Source organism: Carlito syrichta, unplaced genomic scaffold (assembly GCF_000164805.1).
Source record: "Carlito syrichta isolate Samal-C Ts95f unplaced genomic scaffold, Tarsius_syrichta-2.0.1 Scaffold304605, whole genome shotgun sequence".
In the NCBI taxonomy this organism is placed as follows: domain Eukaryota; kingdom Metazoa; phylum Chordata; class Mammalia; order Primates; family Tarsiidae; genus Carlito; species Carlito syrichta.
This window is the reverse complement of record NW_007248701.1, coordinates 71440-86914: the sequence shown is the minus strand read 5'-3', so window position 1 is coordinate 86914 and position 15475 is coordinate 71440. Positions and strand designations below refer to the sequence as shown.

The 15475-nt window shown below is 42.1% G+C and overlaps 1 protein-coding gene across 1 annotated transcript in view; it reads right to left on the bottom strand.

Annotated features, from left to right (window-relative positions):
- Nucleotides 1–7723, bottom strand: part of EID3 (EP300 interacting inhibitor of differentiation 3) — a 46131-nt gene extending 38408 nt beyond the window's left edge. Inside the window, exons 1-2 of the mRNA XM_021713587.1 lie at nucleotides 7693–7723; nucleotides 2505–2653 (exon numbers count right to left, since the gene is read on the bottom strand). Of these exons, the coding sequence (XP_021569262.1) occupies nucleotides 2505–2653; nucleotides 7693–7723 (180 nt within the window). The remainder of the gene's footprint in view (nucleotides 1–2504; nucleotides 2654–7692) is intronic.
- Nucleotides 7724–15475: the final 7752 nt, after the last annotated feature.

Below are 15475 nucleotides of genomic sequence, written 5' to 3'. Positions count from 1 at the left end.
GCCAAGGTAAAACCAGAGGATGTTTATCTAGAAGACCTAGTGTACCCAGAAATTATTCAGATAATGACATTAAATAAATTTGCAGAATAACTCTACATTTAAATAAGTATGCAAATCACTAACACAGGTTTTATAAGAAAAGTTATTCATTCCCAGAGTAGATTTAAATAAGTAAAAATGGGAGAAATACAGGGAGGGCAAAGCTTTACCTTTTCAGGGACAGAAGAGCTGAGAAATGAGGAAGTTAGTAGATTTCAGGGATAATTGTAAGGATGATAGTAATTACAGGTCAAAGAGATCTGGGATTGCAAGGAACACGCTGAGAATCTAACTACCTATCACTAGTAGCAACCCTGACTACTAGTCCAACTTTTCATTGCAGAACTAGGGCAGGGTTAAAACTGAAATTTTCCTATTCTTTATTTAGAAACTAGGGCAGGGTTAAAACTGAAATTTTCCTATTCTCGCTCTGTTGCCCAAGATGCATTTCTGGGCTCAAGCTATCCTCCCACCTCAGCCTCCCCAGTAGCTGGAACTACAGGCACATGTCACTATGCTTGGCTGGCTAAGTTTTTTTTTCCTAGAGACAAACTCTTACTATATTGCTCAGGCTGGTTTTGAACTCCTGGTCTCAAGTGATCCTCCTACCTTGGCCTCCCAAAGTGCTGGGATTACAGGCGAGAGCCACTACTGTGCACAGTTCCCATTCTTTAATAATGTCTTAAAATGTAAGCAGAGTGACCAAATAATGCCGGGCAAATAGTTGGCATTCAAATGGTAGCTATTAACCCACTGATGGGATTAATTACACTTATAATTAAGTCAGATCCTTGATTGCCATTAACTGAGACTCAGGATTGAGAGAAGAAACCTCACCATCCAAGGTTTTAAGTTCTGATAGGAAAAGAGGAAGAACGAGTAGTTCTTTCATGTAACAAACATTTATGTATCATCTACTAAGTGCTGGCATATTCTATGGCTTTTATATACTAATTAATTTAATTCTGACAACAAACTTATGACAGAGGTACTGCTATTATCCACATTTTACAGACGAGAAAACTGAGGCACAACAGGTAAATAACTAAACCAAGGTCACATGGCTAATAAATCATAGAGCCAAGATCCAAACTCTGACGACTAATTTAGAGACCAGACTCTTAACCATTACTTGGTAACAAAAAAGATGAGACAACCCCATAATATCAGAACTAAAAAAAGACAAAAAACTTCAGTTACCAATTACTCAAGACCTTCATTTTTAAGATTAAACAAAAAAGGCGGAGGGGGTCCCAAAAGCAGACAGGATCACTGGAGCTGGGTAGCTAAGCCCAAGAGGCCAAGAATGACACAGCAGGTTTCAAACGCCCAGCCCTCTTCCAAAGTCTCCAGTGTGCACTGCCAGCCCCGATTATACAGATCTTCGCATGGGTTACCACAAGTCGTTCTTCTTTTAATCCAGTGTTCTGCTTTCTCAGTTTAACCAAACCCTTTAGAGTTGGAACTTGTGTCTTCTACCTCTTTGCAACCCTACTCCCAATACACGCCCTACACAAAGGGCATCCCTGTCACATTAACAGGACAAAGCCTGAGGTGGCCTTGGTGCAGACTCTGTTCAGGTGAGGACAGACGAGTCTTCCTCCTTCAGTGTTTTCACTGCATGCCTACCTTCCCTTTCTTCTTTTTTGGAAAAAGAGAACACATACACACAGAGCCAAAAAAGCCTATTTTTACGTATGCCTTCCAGAATAAAAAGGCTGCTGAGTTCGGTCTCCTTGAGGTCTGGAAAAGAAGTTATGGGACAGACAAGCTGAGAGAAAATTTAACTTAATAATTTACGCATACGTGAACCTGGACAGAGGGCAGAGTTTCATTTAAGAATCCATTCTATCTAGGCATAGAGCTACACAGAGTATAATTTCAAGCTAAACTTCAGTGACATTTAAATGTCCTCAACCTTCCTTATTATAAAGCACCAGATCAGGTTTGTTTTTAATTCTCACCTTCATTCTGTGGTTAATTCAGGGTGGATTAAACCAATCCTCCCCATGGTTGTGATCACTGACCTTTTCTCTCTGATAATCTAAGTCTGAGAACCAAGTAGGAAACCCAGTTTATTCTTTGAGAAGTCATTTGCCCCATAACACACCAGAGCATGAAGAGATTCTTATAATTTAGGAGTATCTAAGTAACAGGTCCTTATGGAATAGTCCCTGCAGACATGCCTAAAAGAGCAGCAAATCAACTGGTTTGGTAACTCCCCCACCCTAATCTTCCCTGACGCTAACTACCTGAAAACATCTTATACTTTGCAAAAGCTCAGAAAAAGATTGCTCAAGCAATATTTTGTTCTCAAATCAACATTCTACAATTACTGTGAAGCAAGTTACACCTATACACAACCTTCCTAAGATGAAATCCCAGTATTTACACCTGAGCTCAAAAATCTGTCCAATTCCTACACTTCAACCACTTTTTACCATCCCTTGAGTTTAAAGCCTTACCTCAGTGCTGCGTTGGCATGTGGATCTGCTGAAGGCCACAGAGTGACCGTTTATGTGGGCCTGTAGCCGGGCTCTGGGGTCTGCAGTGGCTGCACTGGTGAATTCTTCTGGATTCTCTGGCAAAGGTTTACTAGGGTGATGATCTTTAGCTAGAAGTAATGGAAGTAAACATAGTAATTATCAGAAAGGAAAACACAATGATGCATTTTCTAATATTAGGTTCACTCTAAAAGCCTTACAATTTTAGCCCCACAGGCCAAAATAAGGAATCCTAGGAAGGAAGGACTCGAATGTGGATGATACATTTAGTTCTTTCCTCTGACTGGAGACCTCTGCAACTCACTCAATATTCCCAATGCAGCTCATCCCACTCAAGATGAGTTCTCAGGGTGTCCTGAAAAATGATGAGCCATGGTCTCAACCTTCCCTGGATGCAGGAGAGTAACAGGTTTTGAACCCGAGGCCTTATTTTATGCCACCTCTACTCCCACCTGTGGTTTAAATGCAGAAGCCAAAAGTCAGACTAATGTACCCCACTCAGAGACACTGGTAGACTATGCAAACCTAGGCATACACATCTTCTCTCCAACTGACTCCTGGATAAGAAGATTCAGAATGGGCTGGGCGCGGTGGCTCAGTCTGTAATCCCAGCACTTTGGGAGGCCGAGGCAAGAAGATTGCCTGAGCCTGGGGGTTTCAGACCAGCCTGGGCAACTTGGTAAAAAACTTCGTGTCTACTATAAGTCCCACACACAAAAAACTTGCCAGGCGTGGTGGCGTGCGTCTGTAGTTCCAGCTACTTAGAAGGCTGAGGTGGAAGGATCGCCTAAGCCCAGCAGGTCAAGGCTGCAGTGGATGTACGCGTGCCACTGCACTCCAGCCAGGGCAACAAAGAGTGAGACTCCAACTCAAAAAAAAAAAAAAAAAGAAGAAGAACCAGGATCTTCAGGTCACAGATGCAGCAAGACTTCAATAAAAATACTTTCTTCAGATTCTGTACTTCTTCCTCAGGATTCTGTCCCAGCCCAATCAGGCATCAAAGCAAACATGACCCAGCGTTGTGGTAGGCCATCCTCACATGACAGCACTGTCATCCTGGGCACCGCCACCAGTCAAAACTACCAAGAGATTGCTACCTCCAGCTTGTAAAAATGTTTAAACTAGCTATCTTCTTCAGGGCCCACAAATAAACCAAGCTCAATCACACCCTTATTACTTGCTCCATATGTGATTTCTTCCCAGTTCTGCTTATCTAGGTAAGACTGATTCACTCTTCTTCAATCTTATCATCGTCATAGTTGATTTTCGTATTTATCCAGAACTAGACAGCGGGCTAATGTTTGCATGTGTCATCTCATTTAACCCTTACAACGACACCAATAGGTGGGTATTGCTCTCATCATCCCCACTCTACATACAGGAAACAGACTCAGAGAAGGTCAGCAACTTTCCCGGGGTTGCACAACTTACAGTAAGGGATAAAACCAAAATTCAAATCTAGTTATCCTTCTCTGGAACCCATATTAAAAAAAAAAAAAACCAACATGGGTTTGGTATCATATAATACACATGCTACAGAATTCACCAATTTAAAGTGTCCAGTTCAGTAGTTTTCAGTATATTCAAAGTTGTGCAACCATCATCACAACCAATTTTAGAAAATTTTTATCACTCCCAAAAGAAACCACATACTGAACAGAAGTCACTCTTCCCCTTTCCCTCCAGCAAACTCCCCTCCCCACAATCTCTAGGCTGTCACTAAGCTACTTTCTGGACTCATACAACGTGTAGTCATTTGTAACTGGCTTCTTTCATGCAGCAGAATGTTTCCAAGGTTCATCCATGCTGGAGCATGTTTCAGTTCTTCGTTTCTCTCACAGCCCCAAATAATATCCCATTGTATGGCTATACCATATTTTACTTCTTTAGTCATCAGTTATTGGACATTTGGGTTGTTTCCACTTTTTGGCTATTGTGAATAGAGCTATGAACATTCACGTACAAGTTTTTGTGCAAGCACCTGGTTTCGATTATTTTGCACATACACTGAGTAGAATTGTTGGGTCATATGGAAACTCTGTTAGACTATTTGAGGAACTGTCCAACTGTTTTCCAAAGCAGTTCTACCATTTACATTCCCTCCAGCAGTGTAAGATAGGCCCCTCAACTCTTACTTGCATCAGAATCACCAAGGTCTCCTAGTTCTCATCCTTGACCTGCTGAAAGAGAATTGCAAGGCATGGGTTTGAGCTTGAGTATTTATGTGTGTGTATATAGGTATTATATGCACACACATATGTGCATGTATTTTAATGTTCCCTGGTAATTCTAATGCATACTTTTAATTAAGAACTATTGGACTAGGCCAGGTGCAGTGGCTCAGCCTGTAATCTCAGCACTTTGAGAGGCCAAGGCAGGAAGGGTTGCTAGAGACCAGTCTGGGCAATATAGCAAGACTTTGTCTCTACAAAAAAAAATTAAAAATTGGGCTTGGTGGCACATGCCTGAAGTCCCATTTACTTGGGAGGCTGAGACAGAAGGATCGCCTGAGCCCAGGAGGACAAGGCTTGGCGAGCCATGATCATGCCACTGCACTCCAGCCTGAGCAAGAGTGAGACCCTGACTCAAAAAAAAAACAAACAAAAAACTATTGGATTAAAGCAACATGACACATGACTAGAATCTCACGAATGACACTTCAAAGTGTTTAAGTTAAACTCTGGTTTTCATTTTCTCTTTTCCACTTTAAAATCCAACGTAAAAGTAAGGATTCCTCATGATAGTATCTCATAGAAGGAGAATCACAGAATGTCAGCTTAGGACAGTCACTTGGGGTCACTAGGCCAACCTATTCATTCCACTGATGAGGAAACCAAGGTCTTGACAGGTAATTAATTGGTGTTGGAGTCAAGGCTGTCACATTAGCCTCCTGATTCCATAATGCCTTACTGAGTCCTTCAACTTCGTGGGATGACTGACTCTAAAAGAAGGTGACAATCCCTTACATAACATCCATGCTAAGGGCACCACCCAACTATTAAGCTCAGATATTTGCCAATACACAGAACATAGTACTGAAAGCCATCACAAGGAAAAAAAATATCTTCAGCAACCAGGAAGACCTGCAGTCTAGCTAAGGAGAGACAGTTTATCAAAAATAAAAATAAACAAGTAGATGGATACATAATAAAATGAGAAACTACCTGTAATCAAAACCCTCAGAATTCTTAAATTCTGTCCCCCAAAAAAGGCAAATAAAATTTTGTTTAGGTTTATAATTGCTTTAAAATTCCCCCCAATTTTGGAATAAAATTTGAGCAGCATTAAAATAAATATATTAAGTAAATGTTGTAAGAACAGCACAGAGCCTAGTGATCAGAAAAACTCAGATAAAATTGTAAGTTTCTTCTATGTTGCCTGCCCCAACTTTTTTGCCTAAAACCAATGCCTAGTATTTAGATCAATGAGGTACCTACTGTTCACTTACAAAAACTCAAACTGAACGGTAATAATAAATATGCTTCATACTTATATTTACAGAAATAAACTCAGAGATCAATAAAGAAATGAAATAGCCCAGAAACAGAAAAATTTGTAATCATTTATGATAAAAGCCATCACAGAGTAATAAAATGTACTTTTTAAATAGTACTGTAACAATGACTTGATAATTTGGGAAAAGATTTTTTACTTAGCTATCGTTACATAACAAAACATATTAAATGGAATCTTTTCTAGATCTTTAGGGAGACGATAATTTCCTAAACTTAGAAGTGAATATGAAGGAAAAGAGCAACAGATGGTAATGCAAAATAGTAATAGTAATAATAGCTTTTTATAAGGTAAAAGAGCAGCAAATATTTATAGGAAAAAAATAAAACACCAAAAATAACTCAAGCAAATGGGTAAGAAAACAGCAGGATCACAAACAATAAAATGAATAAAGAACTAAATCAGCCATTCATTAGAAAGAAAATAGCAAACCTATGAGTAAAAAAATCTATTTACTTCAATTTTATTTTTGTTGTCAGAAGTGTGGATTCAAGTGATGAAACGCCATTTCTTACTTATTAAAAACTAAAATACCCAGTGCTGATAAGTGTATGCTGGAGGGAGTCTGTAGACATGGGGTGCGTGTGATATAAGCTGCCACTATTCTTTCGGAAAACTATTTGACAGTGTGGATCAAGAACCACTGAAATAGCCATACCTTTTAACTCAGCATTCTTATGTGTGGAAATTTACCTTTAAGAAAATCTACAATAAACATCATATTCATGATACCTCCTAGCTTTCTCACAAAGCTTTCTGTAGTTTTTATTTATATAGCTAGTGTCACCTACTTAAAGGGTTTAGGCTCATTCATGTTAATGTCTTGTAAAACCCAATGGAAGAAAACAGGCCAATGATTTAACTATAAATGCTCCACTCCCAACTCCTGAACACACCCATCATCTTTCCAGATCCAGGGGCATCATGCCTTCCCTGGGCTGCCTTCCCTTCCAAAGCTGAGCTAAAAAGACCTTCTCCCCCTGCTCTCCTGCCCACTTCACCCCTTTCTCAATCCCTTCTTTTAACCTAATTATGACCAGTAATTTCATTGCAACATCATCAGCTGTTGCAAAAAATGAGAAACAACAAATGTCTGACATCAGGGGAATGACTGAATGATAGTAGCTCTCTTACTCCAAGCTAATTTTAATGGCTGTATACTACTCAAGATTCAGAACAGCCTGGAAATAGTCTGACACAATACTAATTGGGAAAAAAGCCCAGAAAACTAAATCCCATGTACCGTAGCTTTACAATTATGTGAAACTCTACATATAGGAATCCTGAAAAGGGATTTGCAAGATGATCATATTAGTTATATTGGCATGATAGAATTATGCATGATTTTTCCTTCCTGTATTACTCAAACTTAAAACCACATTAAAGCTGCATACCAGTCTATCATATCTCCTCCTAAGTCTCAACAAAGTTCTCTTTAACTTCCGTAAACAGACAAATTCAAATCTTTGAGTTCTTGGGGAGGTAAAGCAAGATACTTTGAACTGTGGACTTACTAAAGGGAAATACTCCCATTCCAGAACACTCCTCAAGGTAGATGTTCCACCTTCACACTATGTGCTTTTCCCTGATAAAATGACCATCCCCCACCCATGAAGACAACCACCTGAAAGCCTACAGAGAGCCAGGTTCTCAATCAGAGTCGACATACTGCTTAGAGAGCTACGTAACAGACACATCTCTTCAGGGAGCCCTTAATCAAGCCCCTGAAGCTGCAGGAAGAGGTGCTGGTTTGACAACACAGGAATATCACAGCATATAAGAAGCGCAAAGTAACTGGGACAACTGGAAAACAGAAAGGTGGTACAGACTATGAAAAATACAGGTCAGTAAAGCCATCCTCCCCACGCGGTGCTGCAGCAAACCAGGATAATGAGTGAACTTCAAAGCAGGAAAACAAGGGGAAGGTAAAAAGGAAGCTGGCAAAGAAAGCACATGGCAAGGCTGAGCTCGACTACAACTGCCACTTGTTAGAACTTGAATGTGCGCCACTAATAAGCAACATGATCACTTCAGGTGTGATGATAAAAATTTTATAGCACTCCACTTTGCCTGCTGTCATCACTTTCTGGTTTATAGGTTTCTCACGCGCATATTTTTTTACTCTATTGCCTGTGGCTAAAAGCATCTGGGCTGCAAGAAGCCAAAAGAAATCAAGGATTTCCACAGATCCCAAACTTCTTAACAAAACTTCTTATTTAGTTCAAGTGCAAAGAATTTTGCACACACACGCCAAAAGAAATCAAGGATTTCCACAGATCCCAAACTTAACAAAACTTCTTAACAAAACTTCTTATTTAGTTCAAATACAAAGAATTTTGCACACACACATCACTGCTCTCAGAAGATTCCTTTTACCAAAATAGTATTTAAAAAAATATTTTATTCAACCCACAAGACACACATAATATTATTACTCTTGGGTCTGACAAGACTCCATCAAGTAAGAAGTTACTCCATAAAAGGCCTAAGAGTGGGGAAGCTTAAATGAATAAGCACAACATGGTCTATTAAGTGAAGACAAGAAGATATTATATGTGTTATTTAAAGCCTGCAGGGTAGGAGACACGTTGGAAAAATAAAACTGAAGTATTTGTGGAAACACAAGGAAGGAGGACCAAAAACTCCTTAATAGAACATGATAATGTATTTTCTGGGTGCTGGAAACAATGACTACATCTTAGTGTTCAGTATTACTTATTTACCAAATTGAAATAAAACTCTAGGAAGGATTTTTAGCCTAAAATAGGCTTTTAGTTCTTACAAAGAACTTGTCATAGGAAGCACTAATTATGTTGGAAGCAAGTGCTATAAAAAGGCCTCCGATATCCTGGTTATAGTTCTTATGAGTGTACCTCCTTCAAAGGAGTCCTAGTCGATGGTCAGAATTAAATCTGAGCTATGTTGGGGGTCCTAGCCTAGAAGGAATTTCAACTTGCCTCACCCTACAATCGTGTTCTAATATGACTGTATGCCATGTCCAGGATTCAGTGGCCATATGAGCCTGAGAATGCATACTCGAAAGAACTATCTCTTCCCCAGAGGACTGGTTAATGGAATGGTTTGTGATGACAGAAACTATGCTGGAAGTCCAAGTATGCTGTCACTGGAACAGACTCTATACATGTGACATAGGTGGGGCCTGGGGGGGCTAGTTTGGTTTACTGGATCACTCAGCCCCCAAAATTATCCTTTCAAAGTTAGGATCCACCACAGGGAACTTGAAAGGGTTAGTGAAGGACCAAACAGAAGAAAAAAGAAATCCACTTTCACTTACCTGTTAAATTTCAAGGCCAGGTGTGGTGGCTAACGCCTGTTATATCAGCAATTTAGGAGGATGAGGCAAAAGGATTGCTTGAGCCTAGTAGTTAAGAGACCAGCCTAGGCAATATAGCAAGACCTTGTCACTACAAAAAAATTAAAAAATTAGCTGGGTGTGGTGGCATGCACCTGTAATCCCAGCTACTTAAGAGGTTAAGGCAGAAGGTCAAGGCTACGGTGAACTATGACGGTACCACTGCACTCCAGTCTGGGCAACAGAGTAAGACCCTGACTCAAAAAAAAATTATATTGATGCTGTTATAAGATAAGAAAATCTTTTTTTTTTTTTTTGAGTTAGAGTCTCACTCTGTCGCCCAGGCTGGAAGGCAGTGGTATGCTCATAGCCACCGCTGCCTTGACCTACTGGGCTCAGGTGATCCTCCCACCTTAGCTTTTCAAGTAGCCTGAACCACAGGTACGCACTACCACTCCCAGCTAATTTTATTTATTTATTTATTTATTGCAGAGACAAGGTCTCGCCAAGTTGCCCAGGCTGGTCTTGAACCCGAAGGCTCAGGCAATTCACTCACCTCAGCCTCCCAAAGTGCTGGGATTACGGGCTGAGCCACCGAGCCTAGTCAAGATGTGTACTTAAGGATCGCTTCTTTCAGACAATCAGTTCCAGAAATGTCCTTGAATTTCTGCAAATTCCTCTACCCAGATCTGTTTCAAATACAGTTGACAGTATTTTGGATCTTAATATATTTATTACTTTAAAGCAAGTTCTTTCTTGCTACCTTAAGTTACTGACTTGCCCATATAAAATGAAGTGAATGAGTTAAAATGTTAGTAGTCATTCAGGCATGCATTCTAGGAGCCAAGACCAGAAAAAGACATGTCTTCAATAGCACATATGAGATTACCTACGTATTATGGAATCCTATAAAATGCTAGGTATTTTTATTTGAAATTATTACATTACATATGCACTTAGGGGCTTAATGTTTAATATTTCTGGGAGATAGATCTACAGAATTTCAGAGCTTGAAAGACATTAATATTCATCCATTCACTTTATTTTGCAAAGAAGGGAGCTAAGGCCCAGGGTGCTTTGGAATCGGTCTAAAATCACACACGTATTTGATGATATAATAGAGCTAGAATTCTGTTCCTTGACTCTTCTTCCACTCCCCCTCAAGTGACTTGCAGCCATAGTCGAACTAAGGAGCTCTTAGTAAAGATGGTCCTGGGGCTCAACCTTAGAAATTAAATTGTTTTAGATTAGGCTCTTCTGGTTCAAGATTATGTTCTAGAGACATGATTGAACTTGTGGACATGGAAGGATAAAGGTATTTTACGCAGCTTCCTAGGCCAGGGTCAGTAAGCCCCTGACCAATCTGGACGTTTCAGGCTATCCTAAACATTTCCATGACTAATTTTTAGTCTACCTGACCCTGAAGATAAGGTTAAATACTCCTTTTTCTATTGTTTTCAGATACTGGCAATCCTCTAGTAAGTCTGATTTTAATTCAGCTACTCATTTTCTTGGGAAAGCAAGACTTTACTTTCAGCCACACTAGGGGATGGAGGAGTCCGGGTCCCCGTTAGATTAAACATGCCTCGTCACTCTATTAAGGGGCCGTAGGAAACGGGGCCAAAACACCAGCGTCCTGCGTGAGGATCCCAGCGCTGCCTCGCGCCAGGTGTGTGCCCATGACCTGCTTGGGCCTCGTTTTCCTCACGTGCTTGTTGAATGACTGAAGGTGTTCGTGTATATAAAGCGCTCGGCAAAGCACCTGCATCATAATGAGTAGTCGAGACATACGACTACTTTTCAGTTATACGTCGCTCTAGAAGACAACTCCAAGAGAGCGCATTTACTCATGGATCTCAGCACCCACCACAATGCCTAACACACAGAGACGGTTAGGAAGTGTGGAAAGAGTGTGACAAGACCACCTCAGGAGCTCTCACCTCTTTCAAAACCTCTATTACTGGGAAATACAACGTTCCACATGGGATGCTGGAAATGCCCTGTAAAAAAGTCCCCATTCTGTCACCCTCACAACAATGGCAATCTTACCTATCTAAGATGTCCCATTTTGGGATTCCAAAGAGTCAGAGCCAAGAGAGGTCAATAAAAGAAATTTTCTCTGGTTTGGACGGTCGACAGTGGGGGAGAAAACCAGACAGGAGGGAATAACACCTCAATCGCACTCAAGCATTTACTGAGCACCTACTATGTGCCGTGAACACCCCCTAAACAGGAAATTCAACTCTGGACAGACAGCCTTGCGTTGTGTATACTATACAATATGCTGTATGTCCTATAACAGAAATGAGAAGGGCCACGGTGTCTACAAGGGACAAAATTATATTTCAGCGACCAAAAGTGTCCTTTGGACTGGGCTTTGGGGAGTGAGGAGACTGCCTAGCAAAGAGAAGGAAGGATAGTCATGAACAGATGAGTGAGAGTCTGGCAAGGTAAGGGGACAGGGAAAAAATGGTGCCACATGCTTCCAAGGAGGCCTCAACCTGTCAAAGGTCCTTTATCCTGAAAAGAAATTTCACCAAAAGTTACAGCTTTCATCTGTTAAGAAGTGCCTGTACAAAAAGAAACCCTCTCACACACAATTCCCTTTAAAATCTACCTTCTCAGCCGGGTTCAGCCTGTAATCCCGCGCCTTTGGGAGGCTGAGGTGAGTGGATTGCCTGAGCCCACGGGTTTGAGTCCTGCCTGGGCAACTTGGCGAGACCTCATCTCTACAATAAATCAAAAAATTAGCCCGGGTGTGGTAGCACGCGCCTGTAGTTGCAGCTACTTGGAAGGCTGAGGCGGAAGGATCGCCGGAGCCCAGCAGGTCGAGGCTGCGGGGGCCGGGAGCGGCCACTGCACTCCAGTCTGGGTGACAGAGTGAGACTCCAACTCAAAAATAAAGAAAGAAAGAAAGAAAGAAAATAAAATCTACCTTCTTCCCTTCCCACACTACTCTGCCCACACCCAGGGCTAGAGAAACAATTTGCCTTTGTTGCTGCTACTGTTTTAATAAACACTGTTAGCACCCCTTAGCAAACCTGCTCCAGCTACTGTCCCCCACACCAGCTCAGGCTCCCCTCCCCCCGGTCCCCACCTTTATCTGCCTCTTAGAAATTCAAGAGTTTTTACCACATATTCCCCTTGCTGGATCAAGGGTCAGGTCCCAGATCAGCTTTCCTTTCATTTTCTTCACCTAAACCACATTCCTCCCACCCAGATCAGCCGGGCCAAATCCTAGGACTGTATTACCAGTCAGCACATCAGACCACATCCAGAAAGATCCCATCGAACCCTGTGGAAGAAATGGTACTATGAAGCCATGTCCCCTGCTCTCCCAGCAAAGGTGGTTCAGTCTTATATTCTGACTAACTTGACTCAGGGGCGGGGAGCTGTTTACTAAGTTCTAGTTCCTTCTACTCTCCTTCCTTGGTCTCAATCTAGCTCTTCCTCCAGTAGGTAAGATTATTTCTATAAACTGAAAGCAAACATGATGACCAAGGGCACTGTGCCCACTTCTAAATAAATCCTTGTATAAAGCATTCAATGAAACAATCATTGACTGGATATGGGAGAAAGTCTTCAATATGCTCACAGTGGTTTAAAAACACATACTTGAGAAAGGCTGCTGTACACTACTTTAAAAAGTAGAGCCGGGCTCGGTGGCTCAGCCTGTAATCCCGCGCCTTTGGGAGGCTGAGGTGAGTGGATTGCCTGAGCCCGCGGGTTCGAGACCTGCCTGGGCAGCGAGACCTCATCTCTATACAATAAATCAAAAAATCAGCCGGGCGTGGTAGCGCATGCCTGTAATTCTGGCTACCTGGAAGGCTGAGGTGGAAGGATCACCGGGGCCCAGCAGATCGAGGCTGCGGTGGCTGGGAGTGGCCACTGCACTCCAGTCTGGGCGACAGAGTGAGACTCCAACTCAAAAAAAAAAAAAAGAAATACTAAGTATTCTCTGATGTTCTGTGAAGGTAAAGAAAAGGCGTTACAGATTAACTCCTTCTTTCAAGGATGTAATCCAACCATAAATGTTGGGTGTGGTAGCTCATGCATGTAATTTCAGCACTTTGGGAAGCTGAGGCAGGAAGATTGCTTGAGGTCAGAAGTTTGAGACCAGCCTAGGCATCATAGCAAGACCTCATCTCTACAAAATGAAAATAAAAAAACTAGCCAGACATGGTGGTGTGGATTTGTAGTCCCAGGTACTCAGGAGGCTGAGGTGAGAGAATCACCTGAGCCCAGGAGGTTGAGGTCACGGTGAGCTGTGATCGTGCCTCTGTACCCCAGCCTGGGCAACAGAGTGAGACCTCCAACTCAAAAAAATAAATTAAATAAAATACACTTCTAAAAAAAGACTACTTTAAAAGCTTTAAGTACTCAGTACACGTTAATACAAATAAGTAAACATTCAAGTGTGAAAATCCAAATAATGAGTAAAGACTTTTATTAAAATTACCTGGGGGGAAATGGGCAAAAAGCAAGTTGACTCTACACTTATCTAGTAAATCATGCAAGACTAACTTCCGATTGCATGACCGCACATCAGCCAGGGTGATCCATGGTTCCACCCCAGAGCTTTCGGTTTCCTTCAACTGCATCTGACACGCTGTCAGTCTCAGCGGTCTGCACTGGCTGCCCCCACTCCCCTGCTGAGGACAGGAGCCTCCGCTCAGGAAAAGGTGACTCTGGCCCCAACACATCCCTGCGGTGTTCCCAGACCTTGATTCAAATAGAATCCCCTGAGACCCCAGGTGTGGAACTTCCCGGCCCAACCCCCGAGACTGATTCCAAAGGAAAACGAGTTGTAATCTACATTTCCCCCTTCATGTCATGAACGCTCTTGCAGGTGGCTTAGGACCAGACTTTGAGAAAATCTCCTCTTACCAGAGAAGCTGTCAGTGTTCATAGCATTGGCTCTTGGCAGATTCCACATTTATAAAGCCTTGCCCTGGGTCACAGGAACCATATGGACACACTTACTGAACTGTAAGGCAGGGCCGAGGACCGTGGGAGATACAGTCATGAACAAGACACGTTCCCGGTCCTCAAAAATCCAGCAGGAAAAACATCCACAAGCTCATTAAAATGGATGGAATGTGTGTCACAGCAGAAACACTCACTAAGTGTTGAGCGCCCAGATGTTACTCCCTCTGCCGTTCTCCTGAAGCAGTGTGTCCCCATAGGCTTTTGTGATGACACATTATGACACTGCATTTCCTATGTCATTTCCCACTGGACTGTTCAAGGGCTGAGATCATGCCTTGTGCAACTTGAGTCCTCAGTGCCTGATAAATAATATAGATGCTTGGTCGAAAAGTCATTCAATCAAGACCTTTATCACTAGCAGCTTGGACTAGATTGTGAGAAACTTTGTATTCGACTCTGGCGGCTCCTTGAAGACAGTTTTTTAAAACGTAGTCACATAATTTTAGATTGGGAAGGAACGTGCAGATCACATGGCACTCTATGTCATGAAATCTGGTATGCAGATCACTGGTGGCCTCAAGGAGGTTGAGTTCTAGAATGTTTTCAGGTGATGTGTCAGAGTGCATTTTTAATTCAACAGTTATACATATATGTATGGAGAAAAATATCTAGAACAAAGCAGTGCTTTCATAGATTAATGCTTCAAACGAGCCTCCATTTAAGTTTCAAAATGTAAAATAGGTGAAACTTCTATGCTGTGGGAACTCAGAGCAGTGACTTCCCTTGTTATGGGGGTAAGAGGCACTGGGGGGCTCTGGAGTCATGGAAATGTTTGTTTTCTGAGCTGGGTGCTGGCTGCATGCATGTGTTCAGTTTGTAAAAATTTAGCAAGTTGTCTTATGACAAGGGTACTTTTTCATGTGCATAGTATACTTCAACACAAAAGTATTTTTAAAAAGCGAATGTATTAGCCGGGTTCGGTGGCTCAGCCTGTAATCCCGCGCCTTTGGGAGGCTGAGGTGAGTGGATTGCCTAAGCCCGCGGGTTCGAGACCCGCCTGGGCAGCGAGACCTCATCTCTACAAAAAATCAGCTGGGCGTGGTAGCGCCTGCCTGTAATTCCGGCCACTCGGAAGGCTGAGGCGGAAGGATCGCCGGAGCCCAGCAGGTCGAGGCTG